General features: G+C 39.8%; 2 protein-coding genes across 2 annotated transcripts; both read right to left on the reverse strand.

Annotated features, from left to right (window-relative positions):
• Positions 1 to 335: 335 nt before the first annotated feature.
• Positions 336 to 8193, reverse strand: LOC134493066 (tubulin alpha-8 chain). Its single transcript, XM_063297319.1, has 5 exons — positions 8072 to 8193; positions 5540 to 5762; positions 3622 to 3770; positions 1352 to 2032; positions 336 to 835 (listed from the first exon to the last, which is right to left on the reverse strand). Exons 1-5 carry the CDS (start codon positions 8072 to 8074, stop codon positions 542 to 544), a joined length of 1350 nt encoding a protein of 449 aa, XP_063153389.1. The 5' UTR covers positions 8075 to 8193; the 3' UTR covers positions 336 to 541.
• A 9712-nt stretch (positions 8194 to 17905) lies between these two features.
• RABIF (RAB interacting factor) lies at positions 17906 to 20283 on the reverse strand. Its single transcript, XM_063297320.1, has 2 exons — positions 20082 to 20283; positions 17906 to 19303 (listed from the first exon to the last, which is right to left on the reverse strand). The coding sequence occupies exons 1-2, from the start codon at positions 20229 to 20231 to the stop codon at positions 19058 to 19060; spliced, it is 396 nt and encodes a 131-aa protein (XP_063153390.1). The 5' UTR covers positions 20232 to 20283; the 3' UTR covers positions 17906 to 19057.
• Between the last annotated feature and the right edge of the window lie 683 nt (positions 20284 to 20966).

The following is a 20966-nucleotide window of genomic DNA, read 5'->3' on the forward strand; positions in this document are numbered from 1 at the left end:
TTTTTTGCTAAATGCAGCAACAGTACTGTATGGTGAAAACGAGAATGTTTAAATTGGACAGACATTAAGTACATGTGATGCCCTTTCAAAGATATTTATAAATGTATGAGAGATACTTGGGGTGACATTCTTTTGTTTAGGGACATCTATTTTTCTTTGCAGGCAATGACATTTTATTGAAATGGCAAAAAAGCTGACAAATAGATGAATTTGTTCTTCAGCAAAAAATGGAGAAATTTTACTATTATGCAGATACTGAGGAATGAATTTATTGAACTAAGAGAAAATGACTGTGTATAGGAGCATGCTGTAATGAAATTACACCATATTAACTGATATGCAAAATAATTTTATTTGTATCCAGCTAAAAGCTTTAGCGCGTGCATCAACAACTGATAAATTACTTTGGTTATAAGAATTTATTCCAAGTACTTTATCATAGAATGCTAGATGTAGTTTACATTTGAGATGTAAAAGTACTTTTACTTTGTAATACAGGCAAAGCAGCAAATGGTAATAGCCTCACAATATTTAATGAGTTTTAATACTCTTCGCCTTCATCTTCACCATCCAAGGAGTCAGTGCCCACTTCTTCATAATCCTTCTCAAGTGCAGCCAGATCTTCCCGGGCCTCTGAGAATTCTCCTTCCTCCATCCCTTCTCCTACATACCAATGCACAAAAGCACGCTTGGCATACATCAAGTCAAACTTGTGATCCAGGCGGGCCCAAGCTTCTGCAATGGCTGTAGTATTGCTGAGCATGCAAACTGCACGTTGAACTTTGGCCAAGTCACCACCAGGAACTACTGTTGGGGGCTGATAATTAATACCCACCTAGAAAGTTACAGAAATAGACATTGTCAGGCTTTCCTAACCAAAGTAGTATATAACATTTCTATATCTGCATATCAGAATGTGCTGCATTTACATACAGAACAAAAAGCCTATGAAGATTGTTCTGTGCTTAAGCAACACTACAATTGGATCTGGAGAAATTTTTATTGTTTCCTATTTCATAGAAAAAGCTGAAATAAAGCAAATGTCTAATTATTCGCATTTGTCAGAGAATATCCCACTCTCCCAAAAAACAGTGCTGTTGTTAAAGAGATGGGGTTCAAATTGCATAATCCTGCATCTAATTTCTCCAGTAACAGACATACAGCATCACTTATCAGAACTATGAGCAAAACCCTCCAGCTGCTATATGCTCTTAAATAACATTAATTGCACTGCAAATCAGTTAATTGATGCTGTTTATACTATTTGAAGTTGCATGTTTCTGATGTGTTTATTCAGAAAGCTACAGATTTAGACAAGATGCCATTTACATTACAAATCAGCAGTACTTACCTTAAAACCAGTAGGACACCAATCAACAAATTGAATGGTACGCTTTGTTTTGATAGCAGCAATAGCAGCGTTGACATCCTTGGGGACAACATCTCCACGGTACAACATACAACAGGCCATGTACTTGCCATGGCGAGGATCACACTTTACCATCTGATTGGATGGCTCAAAACAAGCATTGGTGATCTCAGAGACAGAGAGTTGCTCATGATAGGCTTTCTCTGCTGAAATAATAGGGGAATACGTTACCAGGGGAAAATGAATTCTGGGATAAGGCACCAGGTTTGTCTGGAACTCTGTCAGATCCACATTTAAGGCACCATCAAATCTGAGAGAGGCAGTGATGGATGAGACAATCTGGCCAATGAGGCGGTTGAGATTGGTGTATGTTGGGCGTTCAATGTCTAGATTCCTACGGCAAATATCATAGATGGCTTCATTGTCAACCATGAAGGCACAGTCAGAATGTTCAAGAGTAGTGTGGGTAGTTAAGATGGAGTTATATGGCTCAACAACAGCAGTTGAAACTTGAGGAGCTGGGTATATGGCAAATTCGAGTTTTGACTTCTTTCCATAGTCAACTGAAAGGCGTTCCATCAGCAGAGAAGTAAAGCCTGAACCAGTGCCTCCTCCAAAACTGTGGAAGATCAGGAATCCTTGCAGGCCAGTGCACTGGTCTGCCTGAAAGAGGAATGTGCATATTACCTTCCAACAGTACAATCAAGATTTATGTCCTATGCATTTGCCCTTCTTTTCCTTATATCCTATAAAGTAGCAAGAATTTCCTTACCAAGAAAGGGAAAAAAGAGCCAATTGTATCCATCATTGATTCTCAATAACATATTTCTATATAAGAGGTATGTAACATTATGAATTTTTCCTAGACATCCTGTTCTTAGTGGACAGTCTGCAGCCCTAGAGTCCATATAGCCCTTGGCTTAACCTCAAAAGTGCTTGTAAGTTGTCAGTTTAGACCTCTGGCAACAGTGAATTGACCCTTGTACCCAGGAAGGGGAAGAGAGAGGGTGGTATCAGAAAAGAAGAGAATGGAAGGGGAAGTCAGAAAGAAAAAGAAAACATGAACAGAACAATGAGTGGTTCCAACAACTTTTGATTCTAGGACCACTTTAACTGATTTACACTGAAGGAAAATGACCTCAGTAGGAAAAATGTTGCCCATGAGTATCCTAGATCACCAAAAGGAGATCAACTGCACAGAAATAGCTATTTCTATAGGGAGGTAAAAAGCAAATCCCATTATTTCAAATCTATGCCTTGAATAGATATGAGTATATTCACAAAAACAGCAGGAAATTATAAAAAATATTGTTTCCATTTATAAGGGCTTCCAATACTATATAAAAAATACACTGTGGAAGTTATATTTACTCAAATGTAACAGGAAGGAAGAAAGTATAGATTAAGAGGCCTCAACCAATAGCCAATTTCTAGTGAAACTGCATGCTCAATTCTTCCCACAATACTGACTATACAATTATTCTAAGTATACAGTATTACATGGGGCTAGCCTGATTCCCCAACTAGAGATGAATGCACAGTAAAGGTCAACTGCCCTCTGAAAAAGTTGAAAGTTGCCTGTATGGGTGGTTACTAGTTCTATGTATGCTCACATCACCACTCACACTGCCCCCCACCCCACATTCATCAGATCTTCATACTGCCCTAGTGGCAGCCCAACAGCCAAGACAAGACAGATTCTTATTTGAACATGGTGCTCAACCTGGCTTCTCTACTCTGTCCCTTGGCTGGGTAATGGAGCCCCAAGAGCACACCCCATAAACAGGTAGCTCAGTGCTCATTGCCTCTTCTTCACCTGGCAGGTTCCCCTTGATTGCCAAACATCCTGCTTGGTTGTTGCAGGATTAGGGCTACACTGATTTGACAACAGCTACATTCTGGAGTCCAGCCTTTCCTACAGCCAGGAAGGGAGGAGCTTGGGAAGGGATAGCAGCTCTGCCACTCTATCCATCAGCTGCTGCTTGCCTTGCCATGTAGTCTGCAGATGGGCAGAGAAGCCTCCCAGGAATGCCTGTGGTAAGTGGCTTTCCATGTCATGTGTTGCACAGGCCAGGTGGCAGCTTCTTCATTCCCACCAATAACATTTTTCTCAAGTTAGGAAAAAGCTTTAGCATTGCAGCCCCCAGGCCAATAAGCTAGTTCTCCTATGACACTTACAATTTGTGTTTTAATCTGATTTACACTCAAGCTAAATTATCTCAGTGTAAGTTTGACAATACGTTAGGACATACCAGCTTCCTAACCCGCTCCAGTACCAGGTCAATTATTTCTTTGCCCACAGTGTAGTGACCTCTTGCATAATTGTTAGCAGCATCTTCCTTGCCAGAAATCAACTGTTCAGGGTGGAAAAGTTGCTTGTATGTCCCACTCCGCACTTCATCTGCAATAGAATACATACATTATTCTACAATGAAAATCTAGAAAATAATTTATTGCTCTTAAGACACTGGTTTAGAGTATAACTGCTTAAATCATAATCTCTCATTAATGCCCAAGGAGAATCCTGATGAGTCCTCTCTATGCATCATTTGGCCAGGTACCCACTGCCCACTTGCAATTCTGCTGGGAAGTTGTGCCTGTTAATGCATGCTGCTTTTTGATCCTGCTACAGCAGGTTTTTTCAGGCTAAGGTTCAACTTGGCCTTCAAGTAGCATGTGGTTGGGCTACCACCAAAAGCAGATGAGTCCAGAATGAATGGATGGAGTCAAGATAAGAACTATTTGATTTAAGTGCAATTATAATAGCTTAACTTAAACATGGATAATATGTTTATTTCTCATGTATTTTATATTTTTCCCCATCTCTTTAAATTTTATAGTTCTTGGACAGCTTTTGAAAGAGGGCTGGAATCTTTGAGTACTGCATATCACTCTGGGCTCTAAAATCGTGCACACCTTTATTATAGAAAAGAACCACCTTCTTCACGTGTACTGTATATGCCAAGGTATGTCTCTTCATGGTACATTGACTAGCATACTGAGCTAGTGACATGTGACACCAACTGCCATGGTGAAAAGTCCATCTGTAATCTCTTTCTTCCAGATCTCTTAGCAATGCAGCCTACTGGTCTTCCATGCAACTAGTTTAACTAAATATAATGATTTATATAACTTTTTATGATCTGGTCTTATTCTCTCTCTTGGGTGTGGGATTCAGTTTTGGTATTGCAAATAAACACTTACCATAGGCTTTTATCTTACTTACCTATATTTTCAAACTTTGAGAATACTCTATCAATTATTGTGCAAAGTAGATAATTAGACAAAAGTAACCAAAAGACTTATTTCTTTAGAATTGGCACCTGCTTTCTGTTGTAAAAGTAAATGCAAATTATAAATATAAGAAATAAGGTATTAGAAATGATATCCTGTAGAGATCTGAAGAATGGACTCTTTTTAAAATGGTTTTATTCTTCCTTAGCAATTTCCAGTCTTTTCTAAATAATCCATTTCATGTTCACAAATCATTACAGGTTTTAGGTTTAATAAGGAGATACAGATTATATATTTCAACTGTTTATACTATTTTCATTTCTCTCTTCATAGAAAAATTAGTCTCTGGTTTCAAAACTATGTATTTTACATCGCAAATATTTAATATACTCACTTTTAAAGAAGGAATTTGGTTTTTCAAATTTTCATTGTGAAAGATTAAATGACAAACAAATGTTTAAAGTTTAATTTTAAGACTGTCTTGAATATGACTGATTTTGTTTGCTACTTGGGATTTCCTCTCTGGGAAATAGATGGGATATAAGCTCATTGAAAGAACATATAAATATTTGAGTTAAGAATGTTTCCTAGCTGCAAACTTTAACCCATACCTTAACCTGACACTTAATAGAAATATGATTCATTGTGCTAAGTACTCCAAAAGCTACAAATTAATCATGGGAATATGCAATAGCAGAGGGCAAAGAGAAACACTATCTGATTTTTCAAGAATTACATGTATCCAAGTCAAAATAAGTTAAAGCAAGTTACATTTGGAAAAAAACACTGTGCTTCGATCTGGCTACCTGTACAGTTAAGCTTATACAAAACTGCTTTTATAAAGCAACATATAAAACAGGTAGTACTTCCTAACCTTTCTGTTAAACCACTTCCAGATTTCTCCCTTTCACATGCAGCCATGTAAGCCATATTTACCTATGACTGCTGGTTCCAAATCCACAAACACAGCACGAGGAACATGCTTTCCTGCACCCGTCTCACTGAAGAAGGTGTTGAATGAGTCATCTCCACCACCAATTGTTTTGTCGCTTGGCATCGTGCCATTTGGCTGAATGCCATGTTCCAAGCAGTACAGTTCCCAACATGCATTGCCAATTTGCACACCGGCTTGGCCAACATGGATTGAGATGCATTCACGCTATGGAGAGAGACAGAGGGGAAATTAATAGTTTCCTCTTTACCATAAACTGAAAGGCAAACTGCCACCTAATCTACCAAAAGGAAAATATGTGGTCAGCAGCTTCTCTTGAATTCAAGCTGTAGTTATCATTTAAGGAGTTATCAGTTCCTTGAATCTCTAGATCAATGCTAGAACAAGACCCCACTCTTTAGTGCATATCCTATGCAAAAATGCTTAAGTTTCAATTTATAAAACAACTCTTTACTGATTTAAAACAGTCCATTAGAAATATTGGAACTCACACCCCACAATTTCTGGTCAGCATTGTGAAAGTTTCAGGGTGGGAAAAGCTACAATAAATGCTTTATGGCCTTTGCATAACTGAATAATCTGGCCAGGTCAAAGCATCTGCAGGATCCTCAGCTTTCATCACAATGAAAGCAGCACTGTGTGGCAAGTTCTACCCCCTTTATATATGTGAAACACATGACAACCCATGTTCTCATCATTTGCTACCCCCAGTGCCTCGTCAAAGTAAAGATATAATGTAGGAAAAAAGTAAAGCCATTTACTCCAAGTCATGGTGGAAAACTATTGTTGAGGCCCTGAAGTGATACTTGTGAGTACTAGTGAGTCCACAGACACCGCTTTGTGCCTGCCAGCCCCCCCCCCCGCCATGGTTGAAGCTAAATGTTTTGTGAAAAAATTCCTTCCCCTCAAATATTGACAGTTATTGGTTCCGAGTACCCACAGCATGCTTTCAAAATTCCAAAGGTCATCCAAAAAGTGACTTTGTGGACCAGAGCTGAGAAACCTGCAGCAATCCATATAATGTTTTATGGCTGTGCATAAGAGGCTTTTTTTTAGTCATCAGATCCTCCTGGTCATAGGTTCTTGACTGCATCAGCATCTAGAGGACTATAAAACTGGAATAAATTGTGGCTGTGTGTAAGAGGCTTTTTTACTCATCAGATCATCCTTTGCATAATTTTCATCAAAGGCCAGAATTTAAATACTGTAGATCTGAACACATTTTAACTATATGTTACAAAATGTCTGTTAGGGATGGGTTTTGATTTTAGTAGACTGTTCTACAGGTTTAGGGTTAAGATTCTAAATTAGGATTTTTCCTACTTTTGTTTTTCACCAAATGACAACATGAAGTTCTACTTGGTGAAATCACTGTGACAAAAATAATTGTTACAATCTAACAGAAAAATCTTGGAATAATTTTAAGAATTAAAAATATGAGCTACAATTTGGGAAAAAACAAAGCAACTGGAATCAAAGGAGAATTACTTAAGCAACACGAACTTTGAGCCAAAGCACATTATGAAAAAAACCTTTTGAGAGATTTTGTCATAGAGTGTTGAAATATCAGGAGAGAAAAAACAGGCAGCCATCTTATTCAGAAACTTTCCACCATTTTACGGCAATGCACAAAGTTGCATTGTACAAAGTTGGAGGACAAAATCCAAATGGCCAGAACTGTTCCAACTACTTACAACTCTACAGAGATGCCCGAACTCCTACATTAAAATACTGGGTGGAGGTCATTACAACTTGCGGGACGTAAAATAGAGCCGGACACGAGGTTGCTGGATCCAAGTTTCTTTCGCACCCCTGCCACCTCCTCCGTTCAGACAAAGAAAAGTTTTTCTTTGGAGATCAGCTGTAATTAAGTCTGCCTGGGTCTCAGCTTCCCCAACCCTTTTCAATTTCTGAACATGTATACAGTCCTTGGACACGTACATTTCAAAAACGAAACACAAGGGCCTCAGCAGCGGAGGCTCCGAGTAAAGCGTAACTCGCCCGAAAGACAAACCCCGCACCCTGAAGCTGAGGCGGCGGCGGAAGCAGCGCTACTGTTGCTCGCTGCCTTTTCTCCAAAGACTTTGGGTACCGGGAAGACATCGGGAAAGGAGTATTAGCATGAGCCGAGCGCGCATCTTGGGAAAGAAAAAGGCACCGTCTTTGGGGAAAGAAATAGGCTCTCAGGCAGGTGATCCTCCACCCCAAGCTTCCGGAAAGCCGCTCTGTCAAGACTTTTCGTTCATTTGGGGCCTCCTCGCTACCCAGCGCAACCTTTCTTCGGAGCAAAGGCTGCCCGGAGGGTCCCCAAGCTCGGGACGTCCCTGCTCTCCTCTGCACGCACGAATCACGAGGCCTGGAGCGCGGAGTAGAGTCAGGATCAAAAACTGGACTTTTGTTTAAGCAAAGGGGACTTTACCAATTACACAACGCCTCACGGCACGTGGGCGCTTTACTAACCACGTCCGCGGAAAACAGAGAAAGCTGTTCCAGAGCAAAAGCCAAGCGGCCCTTACCATATCTCCGGCAGGTTACGGCTCTACGAAGCTATCGGTGCTCTGGCGACAACAGACGCGCTACGGGTCTGAACAGCACCGCAAAAACAGCTGCTTCGCTCTCGGGGCAGCCTTTATATAGAAACCCCAAACGAGCGCTTTTCTCCTTGCAGCGCATTGGATAGCTCTGCCGTCTTCTCACACCTCCCCTTGCGCGCCATTGAGTCGGAAGCAAACGTGGGGAAACACCCTTCTCCTCCGTCATTGGGCAAGAAATATGAATTTATCCATTCGCGGGCGGCCATAGGGTAATTCGTAATGGAGCAAAGTTAAGAAAAAGTTCCCGCCAAATGCAAGCGGCCGAGGTCGGCTCTCTTTCTTCCCGCGTCGGATCGGCTCGCGGTCTTCTGTGCCAAGTTCACATCTGCCTACGCTTGTCTGGCACCTTGAGACGCAGGTGCGCTATATTGCTGCTGAAGGTGGCTGCTGCTTTCCTGCCTCCGTGTTGTTTGCCTGGCAGCGAGAAGGCGACCTTTCGTTTCCCACATCATCCTATCGAAGAGCATTTTCGTGAATCTGGTGGGCTGGATGAGAAATGCAGAGACCCGAAGTAAAAACGAAGAAGCCTCAATAAGCCTCAACTCTCCAGTATGGGAGGGGAGGAGGGATGGGACCTCCCGGTGGGACTAGGGGCTGGAATGAGCAGAAGCCGGATTCTGGTGGTCAACGTGGCAACGGCGGAAAGTTAAACCCAGGGGAGAGGGAGACTTGGCGGAGTTTTCGGGCAAACTGCCTCAGTGGCCTCTTTTGGGGCACTCCTGGCATCTGCTCAACATTTAACTTGTAGCAGAATGCTTGAAAGTGGTGTATGACACATTTCAGAGGCTTAGCTGATGCGAAATTTAAGATAATATACAGGGTGTGACCCTAGAATGATTTGGAGCCAGAAATTTATTGAATTTAAGAGGATTTCTAAAAATCAGGAGGAGTCTGATAGCACCTTTTCCAATAACACGTTATTAAAAAAATACGTTTTCAAAAGCTGTGGCATAAATGTGTGTAAAGAATAAAATGTATCAGTTGGAAAAGGCATTACTAGACTCCTGATTTTTTGGGGGCATCATAGACTAACATGGAGGACTTCTAAATAAAGGTACTTTTACATTGGCTTGATAGTTAAACAGCCATAAAAAGCTGCTCTCTCCAGTGTGCTACCACTTCCACTACCTTGGCTGATTTCAAAAGGCTAAGCAGGCCCAAGGCCAGTTAGGGCTCAGCTGGTTGATCAAGAAATCCCAGGTCTAGCCTGGGAAGTCAAAACATTCTGAAGAAGACAACATCAAACCACTTCTGTACGGTTCCCAAGAAAACTACGTGGATGCATCCGTTAAGTCTCCAAGAATAAAGCCCAGCTTGAAAGTTACTTTACTCTTTTTAGATTGGGATGATGTGAACAGAGATACTTGATGGGACCTTGTATAATCAGTGTTTAATTTTAGTCACCAGTTGTTCTCCACCCCTCATAGCTTTTGGTCATATTTAACGGTCTGAGGTTGTTTCTCTGGCCTATAACATTTAATTCTTAAAATAGCCTTTCCAGCCTGACTCCCTCCTCCTGTCTTGAAACTATAGTTGCCAGCCAACCTAGTTCTACTAGTAAGGGCTTGTTAATTACATTGTAACAACACCTGCATTAGTTCCACAGCACTGATTGTGTTTTTCTATGTTCTTGTGAGTTGCTGCGACTATATGTAGGTCATATCTATACATTCTAATTTTTAGCAGATACACAAAAATAGGGCCATGTGTGCTTTGAAAAAAAAGATGTGGCAGCTTGAAGAAATGCATTAACATTAATGAATTGACAACAACAGCATCATTTTTCAGGCTTGGGCAGAGGCTGGAAAAAATGCAGGCTGTTTTAAATGAATAGGATTAGCATCCTCTAAGGACCTCATGGCAGAGCCTGAATGTAAAAATGCCAGCTCCACAGCCTCTGTTTTGGCTATGCACCCATGAGATTTCTTTCAGTTTATGTAAAAAAGGAAACAAAATACTGTAGTCAGTAATACTGAGATACTTTAGGTCACCTTCCACAATTTGGAACTTTTCAGATGTGTTGGCACTATGATAATTCCAGTTAGCATTCTCCACGCATTTTGGAAGATGCGTTCCAACACACATGGAAGATACCAGGTTGGGGAATGCTGCTTTAGGTTTGGGGTATTTCTGAATCTCTCAGAGCCACACTCTCCTTTGATGTAGTCCATCAGATGTGTACTGGGACATAAGTCTGTATGAGCTTATCCTCATGAAGGATTTTGTTCCTCCTCTGTCAGTAGTTTATAGAAGGACTGGACTTGGCTGGGTATGAACATGACACAGATGGGACAGATTGGAAGGAGTGTTTACTGCCTATCTGCTGTAATTACTATATGTGATTCATTTAGTAACCAGTAAGACAGGCTAATCAAGATAGAATAGGGATTATTTCACATTCTTGAATGAGTTAGGCAAGGTTGAGGAACTTTAAGCACCCACATACTATACCCCATACATTCTGGGAAAGTTATTGTATGCAGTTTAGGGTTGGTATTGGTCTTCAAATCCATAAAGGACTTGAGACCTGACAGTCCAAGGGACGCCTCTCTCATAAACATGGGCATTAAAATCTAGTGGGAAACTATTCTGAAGATACCCCACTGTCTGAAGCTTGTCCTCCTGCACATAGGAGGGGGGCTTTTCCTGTGTTGCTCACAAGCTATGGAATGGACATCTTTGGCAGTTGGGTTTGGCTCTCAAGATTTATGTATCTGTAAAGTTGTATCTCTTTAGCGAAACAGTCATTAAATTGATTTTAGTAGGTTCATCAGCTCACAGTCAGAAGCACTGAATAATTGAACAATTGGATTGGGCTGCAAAGATCCAGATGACCAGTACATCTTCGTTGCTGTGTAGTGGTTGTCTGGAGTTTTGCAACCCAGATATGATAGCTCTGATTTTAGTATCAATACTATTTAGTTTTTAAACTTTTATTTGTGCTTTTTTTTAAAAAACAAAACTTAATCCTGTGATGCTTCTTCAAGCAGAAAACATGGGAATGAGAATGAATGAATGAATGACATAACAATAGGCTTTGTGACAATGTTTGTCTCATGAATGGCTTCGGGGGCCATTGGGTGAATGATAAAAATGAGTTTTAAATGGTAATGTAACTTTATATGTCACTCTTTGTAGTAAGCTGTAGGGTTCTATTTGAGTCTAAATGTGATAATTGGTTGCATGTGTAGATTGCTCACATGTGTTGATGATACAGGTCTTGTTTTTGACTATGAATTTATTACACATGGATTAGTGCAGGAAGAATATTTGTTGTTAGACATTGGGTTTTGAATTGTATTTGCCACACTAAATGGGCTCATATTTAATACATTTTTTTACTTTTGCTCTAGCAACCATAAAGAACTAGGTTAGTGATGCTGGGATCACTTCTAACATGTTGTAATGTGAACTTTGTACCCTCATTGGGCTGTATCCAGCTCAGACACAATGTCTCCAGGGCATTCTGCTGAACCTGGCTTCTATCAAAATCAGTACTGAATGATTCATTGTTTTTTTCATTAAATCTCAGGAGAAGCAGTATAAAAATCAAATAGGCATATATGTGAGAATAGTTGGGAAGGTTCTGGATATTTTGATCACTTCTAATGAGATAACTTGTAATGTTGTAATTGTGAAAGCTAATAATATTTGCTAAACTATGTTAAGATTTTATTTGTAGTGTTCTGGGTTACATTTCACAAAGAAATCTGGAGATAATATCAAGAAATTATTTTGGAGTGTTTTCTATTCGTTTGGGATGTCTTACGGGAAAAGAGTAGGTGTGTTCACATGTAGTTTGTGTTTTCATATTTCTTAAATGGGGGATGTATGTTTTGCCAGAATATTTATGTGGTGGTGGGTTTGGAGGGGAGAGGGTTGGTACAGGAATAATTCTTAATGATCTGTGAAATTATCTGAGAAATCATTAAAGGAAGAAGATTGAACACTTGATTCAATTATTTGCAAAAATGTGTTTCAGCTCAGGTCTTGATGAGATTGACACTTTTAAGGGAAGTATTTGATTTTTGGAATGGATCCAAGATTGAAATTCATGTAGATAACTTGTGTGCTAGCTAGTGATCAGGGAGGTGTTCCAACATGTGAAAAGGAGTTCATTTACGAGGAGATATATAAAGAGCTACATTTTGTGGCACATACAGCTGGGGCCTTTATACTTGGAACAGCTGTCTTCCCCGAAGAACTGTTTAATCAGTAGAAAGTTGCAATATACACTTCCAATAATTGGACTGCTCTGTTTGTGTTAAGCAAAATTATGAACTTTATAAAACTTGATGCCAACATAAGGAGAAACAAGAGGCCAGATCTAGGCTATTCAGAGGGTCCAAAGGTTATATGGGTTTGAACACTGGTTCCATGATACATTATGTTATTTTATGAAGTCTCCCTGAGAAAGGAGAAGCTCCAGAAGCCCAGTAGTTACCTGAAAAAATTTCCTGTTGAAAATCCCCAGTAGCAACTTCCAGGAAAGAAATGGCAAACTGAAGATGACTCCACTTTTAGTGGAGCCGACAACCATGGCAGAATGAAGAGCCAGTGAGTAGACCAGCTCTTCGATAATTCCTTTCTGGACAAGGAGAGGACTTGAAATTGCCCACAAGTGTTCCAGACAGTTGCTCCTCATGAGGAGACCACAAGACAGCAGTCTCCAGCAGGTTTATCACTCTGGGAGACAAGGGAATAGCCATCTTGCTCAAACCATGGTCAGCGCCTTTAAAAGGACACTGGGTTTGCATTCTTCCTTTTCTAATTGCTTTTGCAAATTGCTTGTTAACCGCTTTTCAGCTATTAGGAACCTTTGGATCGACAAGTCTGAAAACAACAGGTGAGTTTCCTTCAATCCTTAGCAAAAGAAGTTAAATACAAATTTAAAGATTCTTTTAAAAAAATTAATAAACAGCAAAAGGGTAATTAGAACTTTGATTTTGGAAAGTTACAAATGGACTAAGAGTCCTGATGAATTTGAAATAAAGATTTGGAATTAAGTTTAAGAATCCTTCCTCTGGGAAAATGCTTTTGTTTTGAATTCTTGTTTTTAAATGACAGGATGGGACTTTGAAGGTTGGACACCAGAAGGAACTAAACTTCCTTTACAATTAAAGGAGAAGAACACTTAAATTTGACTAATACAGAATGGAGCAAAATACTTTTAACGTTGGACATATTGAAGGATATTTTTGAACAATGGACCCAGAGGTTACTTTTAAGAGTGTCTGCCATTATAGTGTTTAAAAGATGTTATGGAAGAGGGACAAGTTTTACTGGACAGGACTGATCTGAAAGTGTATTTAAAATTGACAGGCTACAAGAATTATATGGAAAGATGCTACACTGAACAAAAGAAACTAGTTGATGTCTTAATAATTAAAAGGGCTATACAAACAATAAACCAAGAGAGTGGCCTGGATAATTTTCCTATATTGGATTTACAAAAGAGATTTGTTAAAGCTTTGAAGAATTTGGTGAAAAGAGACAAAGAAAAAATGAAATCAAGTTCGAGGACATTATTTGAAGGGACTAAAGATCAAGATTGTTAGAAGTAAAAGGAAGGAATATAAAGTTGGTTTATTTGATCAAGGTTAAAATAGATACAGTATGTTATTTCTGGTAACCCTTAATGGACTTTTGTTGATCGGGACTTTAATTGAGGAGGCTTTAAGGATTTGTTTATAGATAACAGATATGGAGAGATCATTTGTTGTATTTGAAGATAAGGTGGCAAGTTACTAAAATTATTTATACTAGTGAAGGAGGAAGTCATATTTTTTTCTAATTTTTTTCTGCACCTTCTATTTTTCCTTTTTTTTAGTATTAGTTTTTTTATTATGTGATTTTTAATAAAATTACTATTAAAAAAAAAAAGAAAATCCCCAGTAGCTAGAGATATATACTTGTGTTTATGGTAAGTGTGTTTGTGTGTATATTTTCACCCTTGAAAGTACCTAAAAGGGTATCACACAGAGGTTCAAGATCTGTTTCTTTTATTGTACTGGAGTACAGGACACAGAGTAATGATCTTCAATTGTAATTGAAGGTAAGAATGCTAAGAGCAATTTGACAGTTAAACCAATTACTAAAGGAGATAAGAGAGCTCCCCTTCACTGAGTACTGTATATTTGAACAGAGACTGGATAGCCGGCTATCAGGAACATTTTCATCTGGATACACTCAGCAGGAGGTTGTGTACTCTAAATAGCCTCTTCCAATGCTATGATTCTAGGCTGAGCTTAGAGAGACAGATTTATTTATTTGTTTAATCAAATTTGTCACCGCCCATCTCCTCCCACCAGAGGGACTCGGCGGCACCACCCTTTGGTGGCACATCATATCTCTAGGAAGGTAATTAGAACTTTAAGATGCTTATCATGACCAAACTGGTCTCATATCCCTTTGTCTTTCTTTAATCTATCTAACTCAAAAACTGCAGGCTTTCATTAGCAGACACATTGACTGTGGGTGATTGGACTTCATGAATGTAGCATCTAGTAAAAGAATCCCCCAAATCCACTGAGTTGTCCTTGAGGCAAAAAATACAGAGACTTAAAGACATCTGAGCCTAAGGATTTGTTCTGCGATGTTCTCAAGACGTAACTAGTATTCCCACATAAACACTGACTTTTCTTTCTGCAGCAAATTTAGAGCAAAGACCAGGATAGCAGGATTCTCTTTTAAATTATATGTTGAATGTATTTCTCTTGTATTTAAATGATTGTCATCTGTCTCTTGAGAGGTCTGCATCTTTATCGCAAATTTATATTTTTGTTACACATTATGCCAGTAGAGAAGAATGAACCTAATTCTACCATATTATCGAGTTAGCAACAAGCATCTTTTTAAGTTTTCATCCAAGCAAATGAAATTATTCTAACTCCGTAAAATGCATTTCAAAAAATTCTGCCATTTTAATTTGTTCAAATTAATTTCTAATTTGTTCATTAGAAAATAACTTTAAAATTTAGGATCTTGCCAGATGACTGTTTTGTTGTTCATTTGCTATTCATTATGTACAATCTGATTTAATCCAGTTATGCAAGATTCAGATATTTTCACTCCAAGGTCCTGTGCTTATTGTGGAAAAGAACTGCATTTATAGATTAAAGTTCACAATATTTTCCACATTTGAAAAATACGACTGGTGTCATTTAGCGCTCTCATTTGTAGTTGGATGGCTATAGAATATACTGCAAAGATAATGGTCATTAGATGGCATTTTGAGCACTTTTAAAGAAGCTTTTTATTTTATGACATTTATTTTTAAAAAGGAAGCTATTAACACAACAGGAAGATCAGTACACAGCCATTTAAAAATTTGGAAATAAAAAATTAACATAAATACAATTATCCCTTTTCAAAAGCACTACATTTTGTGAATTGTTTTATTTCCTTTTAAAATTAAAGAATTTGTACATTCTGCTCTTTTCCGACAATTTAATTTAAAAAAAAAAAACTGCAAAAAGCCAGATCTGTTGAAGTATGGCTACTTTTTCCTATAGCTGGCTTACAATATCTCCCCCATGAAAAGAGGTTAGCGTGCTCAAAATGTTTACCGGACTTAAGCTATTTTTAAATAACAAGAATTCTCTAGTTGTGCTGTACGGCAATTCCCAACACTATCATAGTTTGCAACAGTGCTAGCAAGTGATGTAGGAAGAGGAAGTATTTTTTCCCACATTTGCATCTGACAAAATTCCTCTTACTGCTTCATGGTATGCTACAATTTAGTGAGTTCATTCTGTACGTTTGGTTTGCCAGGTGGACTGAGATGGTGCATCAAATTAATTCCGATTCCTAAAAGTGTTTAAGATCTATTGCCAAAGTCTGAAAACATGCTTTTGTTAAGCAGAAAAATGGGGTCTGCAGTTGATTCTGTTTCAGAATTGAGGCCAGGTATCACTCTAAACTATTGTGTGTTTGTTCTGGTTTAGCATGTTTGGGGAACCTAATTGCTGAGACAGCAAACCATGAGAAACTTAATTCCTTGAGGATGCTCTATGAAATATTCTCTGTATTCTTACAGATAAATTAATACAAAGAGACACAAGGAAAATGTTGCTACTTGTAGTATTAGGGATTTAACAAAGCCTTTGTAATTTTTGCAGGGCTAGTGCAAGATGCTATAGCGAAATCTTCCCCTTCTTAGAACACTGGTGCCTCCATGTGGTAGACATTTAACATGCAGCATGGAACTGTCACCAGGCTCCATGCAGCAAGAAGAAATATTTCATTCCAACAAATCATATTTCCCAGTCTATTTTGGATGCATCACAATGTAGTCAAGGAGATAGATTTGGTTAATAGTAGGAGACATTTTTTTTGAAAATTAGAGCAATGATAGCTGAATTAAGTATCCAGCAAAACTTGGGCAGTCATCTTTTGGGATGCTCCAGCACTGAATTTTCTGCATTGAATTAGGCTTGAACTTCAGCTAGCTCTGATTCATTATGAAAATGACATGCAAGGGCAAAATCAGACACAATAGGAGTCCCTTACAGCCATTATTCACCTGTGGAAGCTGTGTACTACTAACCCTGTATTTGATACTACAGTGCTTAGATACAATGAATGTAGTCTCAAGAAACTGAGATGATGGAAAGTGTAATGTAATGAAGCTACTCCTGCAGTGAAATTGAACTCTGAGGTTTTGTCAGTATTGTGTAGCACTGATCTTTATTCCTGAATGACCAAACTTTTATGTAGCTATCCAGAGAGGGAAAGCCTATACAGGTACAGTTATTCACGAACATGAATTGATGTGCAGTGGGAGTGGGGGGCATTGTGGACAACAGGATATTTAACACAAAGAACAGATGTTTGTTTACAACCTTCAGATACTAACAACCTCCAGGCACTGAGATTAAAGATCATGGCACCTGGAATAACAATGTATAACTGAGCACCATGCTGAAGATACCTTACCCAGAACCTTCAAATGAACCCTGGAGGTTTCATGCATATTTTAAATAGTAGAGGGTGGGTAGAGACAACTGACCCTTGTGGCACCAGCCAGTGGACTGTTTTCCCCCCATCATCACTGAGAAAGCAGTAATATACTAACTTTCCAGAAATAAATACTTGTATCCAGAATGACTAACCTTTCTGTCCACAAACTTACCTGCATTACTGTCATGAGTAAGGATGGCGAGCAGGGGGCTCCCTTCCAGACTGTTAAGCGCATGCGTAGCACTGAGGAATTGGTGAGCCATTCCAAGAGGCACAGATTGGGACCGCCTTAACCTGCGGGGTTTATATGGCTGGGTTTTTCCCACGCTTGTTCAGTTTGTTAGGATTACTGTTATGTATTAGCAAATAAACATTAGAGAACAGTTCCCTGTCTCAGAGTGTTTCCTGGGAGTCAGGACAATTACATTTCAGATTGTTCTCACAAATCCATTTTAAAAGCGTACTAAGACATGTACTTAAATATTCCACAAACTCCAGAATTCAGTAGTAGAAAAGATGCTGCAGTACGTAACAGCATATGAGTGGCAAATTTCAGGTGATTCCCCCAACAGTTTAAGAATACTGGGGAGAAGATTGAATCCTGAAGAACTTAAATCAGAGAGGGAACAAACCACCTAACATTACTTTCTTCAAACTGCTATTGGAAGACCAGAATCACTGTAGCATTTTAACAGCATTCATATGTCATACTTGGCTTGGTTAAGACTATGAACATGCCAACCCCCTGGCAATTGCCCATCCTATGAATGGCATGTAACTAAAGGGCTGACCATCTTTCACACAGCCTACTTTTATTTATTGAAATTTAGAGGCTGCCCAAGTCCAAACGATCTCGGGTGTCTTACAATTAAAATAAAAAGGAACCATTAAACTGAACAAAGAAGAAGCATGCATATCCCGAAAACATACAGTACAAGATAACAAAAGACAAATGATTGGTTCAACACCCACCTACTCCCAGGCATTAGAGAACAGTCTAAGCCTGACATCCAAATGAGGGGTTTAGTACACCACAGAAACCAGAGAATAAAACAAATCATGGCTTAGTTCTCTATTTTCTTCTACACAGATGAAAAATACAAGACCCACATTCAGATAGCATTCTTAACTAGGCTAAATGCTGGATGATTCATTAACCATATCATTACAAGGGCCATCCGTAGTGAGTTGTGTTACAGGAGCTTTAGAAAAAAAGGATCATGGAAGCTCTATACAGAAAAAGTAAGATTACATCCTGTTAAAGTGAGCCCTTTGTCATTAGCCAAAAGGAGCAGGTTCTTACCACTCTGGCAACAGGCTGATAGACGTTACATAAATTTAAATGCATGATTTCAATTCAATTCAAAAATTCACTGTTTACATTTTCCATGATGATTACTTCCTGCAGTTTAAGAATGACTATTTAATATGTCCAGCACTAATGGTTGGCTTTTAGTAACAGACAATGATCATGAAATGAAAATTCAGATATCCATAAACATCAAATGTCTGTAAACATCAAAATCAGAAATGTTTACCCTTTCATCTCAAATAGAACAGAAAACCATAAATTACAATATTGTATGTTCTCTTCTCTCCCAAGAAAGCATAAGCCCTATTCCCTGTTGCATTATACACTTACTTTTCAGAGGACAAAATTCAGGGTATCTTTCTTTTTCACCAAGAAAGTTGAATCACTAATTTGCATGGAATGGCATGTTTCAAAGTATATGCACATAATTTCAAGTTATTAAATATCAGCACAAATTTGGTCAGGTTCAAATGAGTTGCAACTGAACAAGCAATACAAGCAAATACTTCCATTGATGCATCAGGCTTGTGTCATTTTCAAGCCTGCGTGTTGAGACCATGAACTTGGAAAGTAAGTTAATTAGAATGTGGCCTAACCAGGTATCCAGGGGCCACTTCTGGTCACCTATCAATATTTCATTCATGAGAAACACGGTCCAAGGCCACATAAAAACTTTTTTTATCATCCAAGCAGTGCCAGCCAATAGGACCAATTTCACAGTCTGCACAGATAAGGAACTTCACATTTCCAACGTCCTTGGTGAAACCAACATTTTCAAAAGAAAACATGTCCTCAACTAGCCAATGGTCCTGCAAGACATCCCCTTCTAGGTCACTGTTTGCCACCAAAGCTGTCTTCTTCTTCATAGAAGGAAGGAAAAGCTGTCAAATAACAAGAGAAGCAAATTATCCATATTACTGAGCCAATGTAGGGGAGAGGTGAGGATATCGGAGTTGGATGGGAAGGCTTGCTTCAAGTTTCTACTCAACCACAAAATTTACAGGGTGCCTTTGGGCCAGTCAGCCCAACCCACTCCACTGCATTACTGAGGGGGGCAAATGAGGAGGCCCCAAAGCCAGCTGCTCTGGCCTTGAATTATGAAAGCAGCAATATAACTGGCATCATAGAGAGGGGACTACAGGACAGTGTCAAATACAAAACTTGCAAGCAAAAGGTACTCAGTTGCTGTTAGATTCCCATAGATCAGTGTTTCTTAACCATGGCAACTTGAAGATCTCTGGCCTTCAACTCCTAGAATTCCCCAGCCAACATGCTGGCTGGGGAGTTTTGGAAATTGAAGTCCACACATCTTCAAGCTGCCAAGGTTCAAAAACACTGCCCTAGATCTTTGATTTAATTTCAGGCATGTTTCATTGCCACGACAAAGTGTTTCATTCACCCCACTCAAGCATAGACTTGAAGGCCTAGGAAAAAAGGGATGTCTTCATTAGGGACCTAATGAAAACACTTTCCCATCCACATAAAGGTTAGTTTTGTTTAAATCCCATCTCCCCATCAAGGAGCTGGCACCTCCGGAGGCTGGAAGTTACATAGGGGAGGAGAGCCCCTTGGCTGGCTACCTGCACGAACTACAGCTCAGGGCCGCGGCGAAACCCCCCCCCCCACCCACCCACCCACCCACCCCCGAACACACCCTACCTCTCTGCGGGTGAAGGTTGCAGCTCCGGGCAAAAGGACGCGGGAACCGCAGCGCTGGCAAAGCACGGCTTTGCGGTTCCGCCCCCGCGCGCATACTAGTTCCTCCGGTCCCAGCGCAGCCGCCTCCATCGCCGAACTGGGCGCCGCCATGCCTACGCAAGCGCAATAGAGCAAGGGCGGAGACTCTCTACGGCGCTGTTTCTCGACCACAGTAACTTTAAGCGGTGTGGACTTCAACTCCCAGAATTCCCCAGCTGGCCGGGGAAGTCTGGGAGTTGAAGTCCACACGGCGTAAAGTTGCTGAGGTCGAGAAACACTGCTCTACTGGGTGGGCGGGACCGCGTATAAAACTTACCCTCCCCTCCACCGCATATCTGTAAGCGAGAGCGACTACCGAAACGGAGGAAAGTCGAGTGGGATTTACAGGCGCCTCTCTGCCGTGCTCGCCGCTGGAGTCCTCTACATCAGACCTCAGTTAGGTAAATAATGATGGATCACAGTGTAACATCGGACTCAGCAAGAAATTAGAAAGTAAAGCTAGATACTGAAGATACCGGCTAGTTAGACCCACCGCCAATTGCAGGGCTTCGACCGGAGGATCCTACTCTACATGTGGCTACAGCTACACGCAGGTTTCGTACCTATTAGGTGACTTGGGCAGCTTATGGACATAGTAAAAAGCGTGGCCAAACAATTCTGCATTGGTTATTTACCAGAAGTTCACTCCACTGTTACACCGTGGACGGCAATTTTCCATCATTCCCAATGAAGATGCCGCCTTCGCTTCGCAAGGAGCAAGCTGCGAGTACTGACCCTGAAGTCCGGATGCACGCAGAAAACGGTTCATTATATCAATTCAATATGGTTTTATATAACGAAACATCT

Source organism: Candoia aspera, chromosome 3 (assembly GCF_035149785.1).
Source record: "Candoia aspera isolate rCanAsp1 chromosome 3, rCanAsp1.hap2, whole genome shotgun sequence".
Taxonomy (NCBI): Eukaryota; Metazoa; Chordata; class Lepidosauria; order Squamata; family Boidae; genus Candoia; species Candoia aspera.

What these genes read in the sequence shown, in the direction of transcription:
- LOC134493066 (XM_063297319.1), bottom strand. An exon ending in TGGAGCGGGTTAGGAAGCTG is followed by an intron (nt 2,033 to 3,621) that starts GTATGTCCTAAC and finishes TTCCTCTTTCAG; the next exon opens with GCAGACCAGTGCACTGGCCT. An exon ending in GGTGTCCTACTGGTTTTAAG is followed by an intron (nt 836 to 1,351) that starts GTAAGTACTGCT and finishes GTAACTTTCTAG; the next exon opens with GTGGGTATTAATTATCAGCC.
- RABIF (XM_063297320.1), bottom strand. Translation starts at nt 20,231, where the DNA reads ATGGCGGCGCCCAGTTCGGCGATGGAGGCGGCTGCGCTGGGACCGGAG. An exon ending in CAACCTTCACCCGCAGAGAG is followed by an intron (nt 19,304 to 20,081) that starts GTAGGGTGTGTT and finishes GTTATTTGACAG; the next exon opens with CTTTTCCTTCCTTCTATGAA.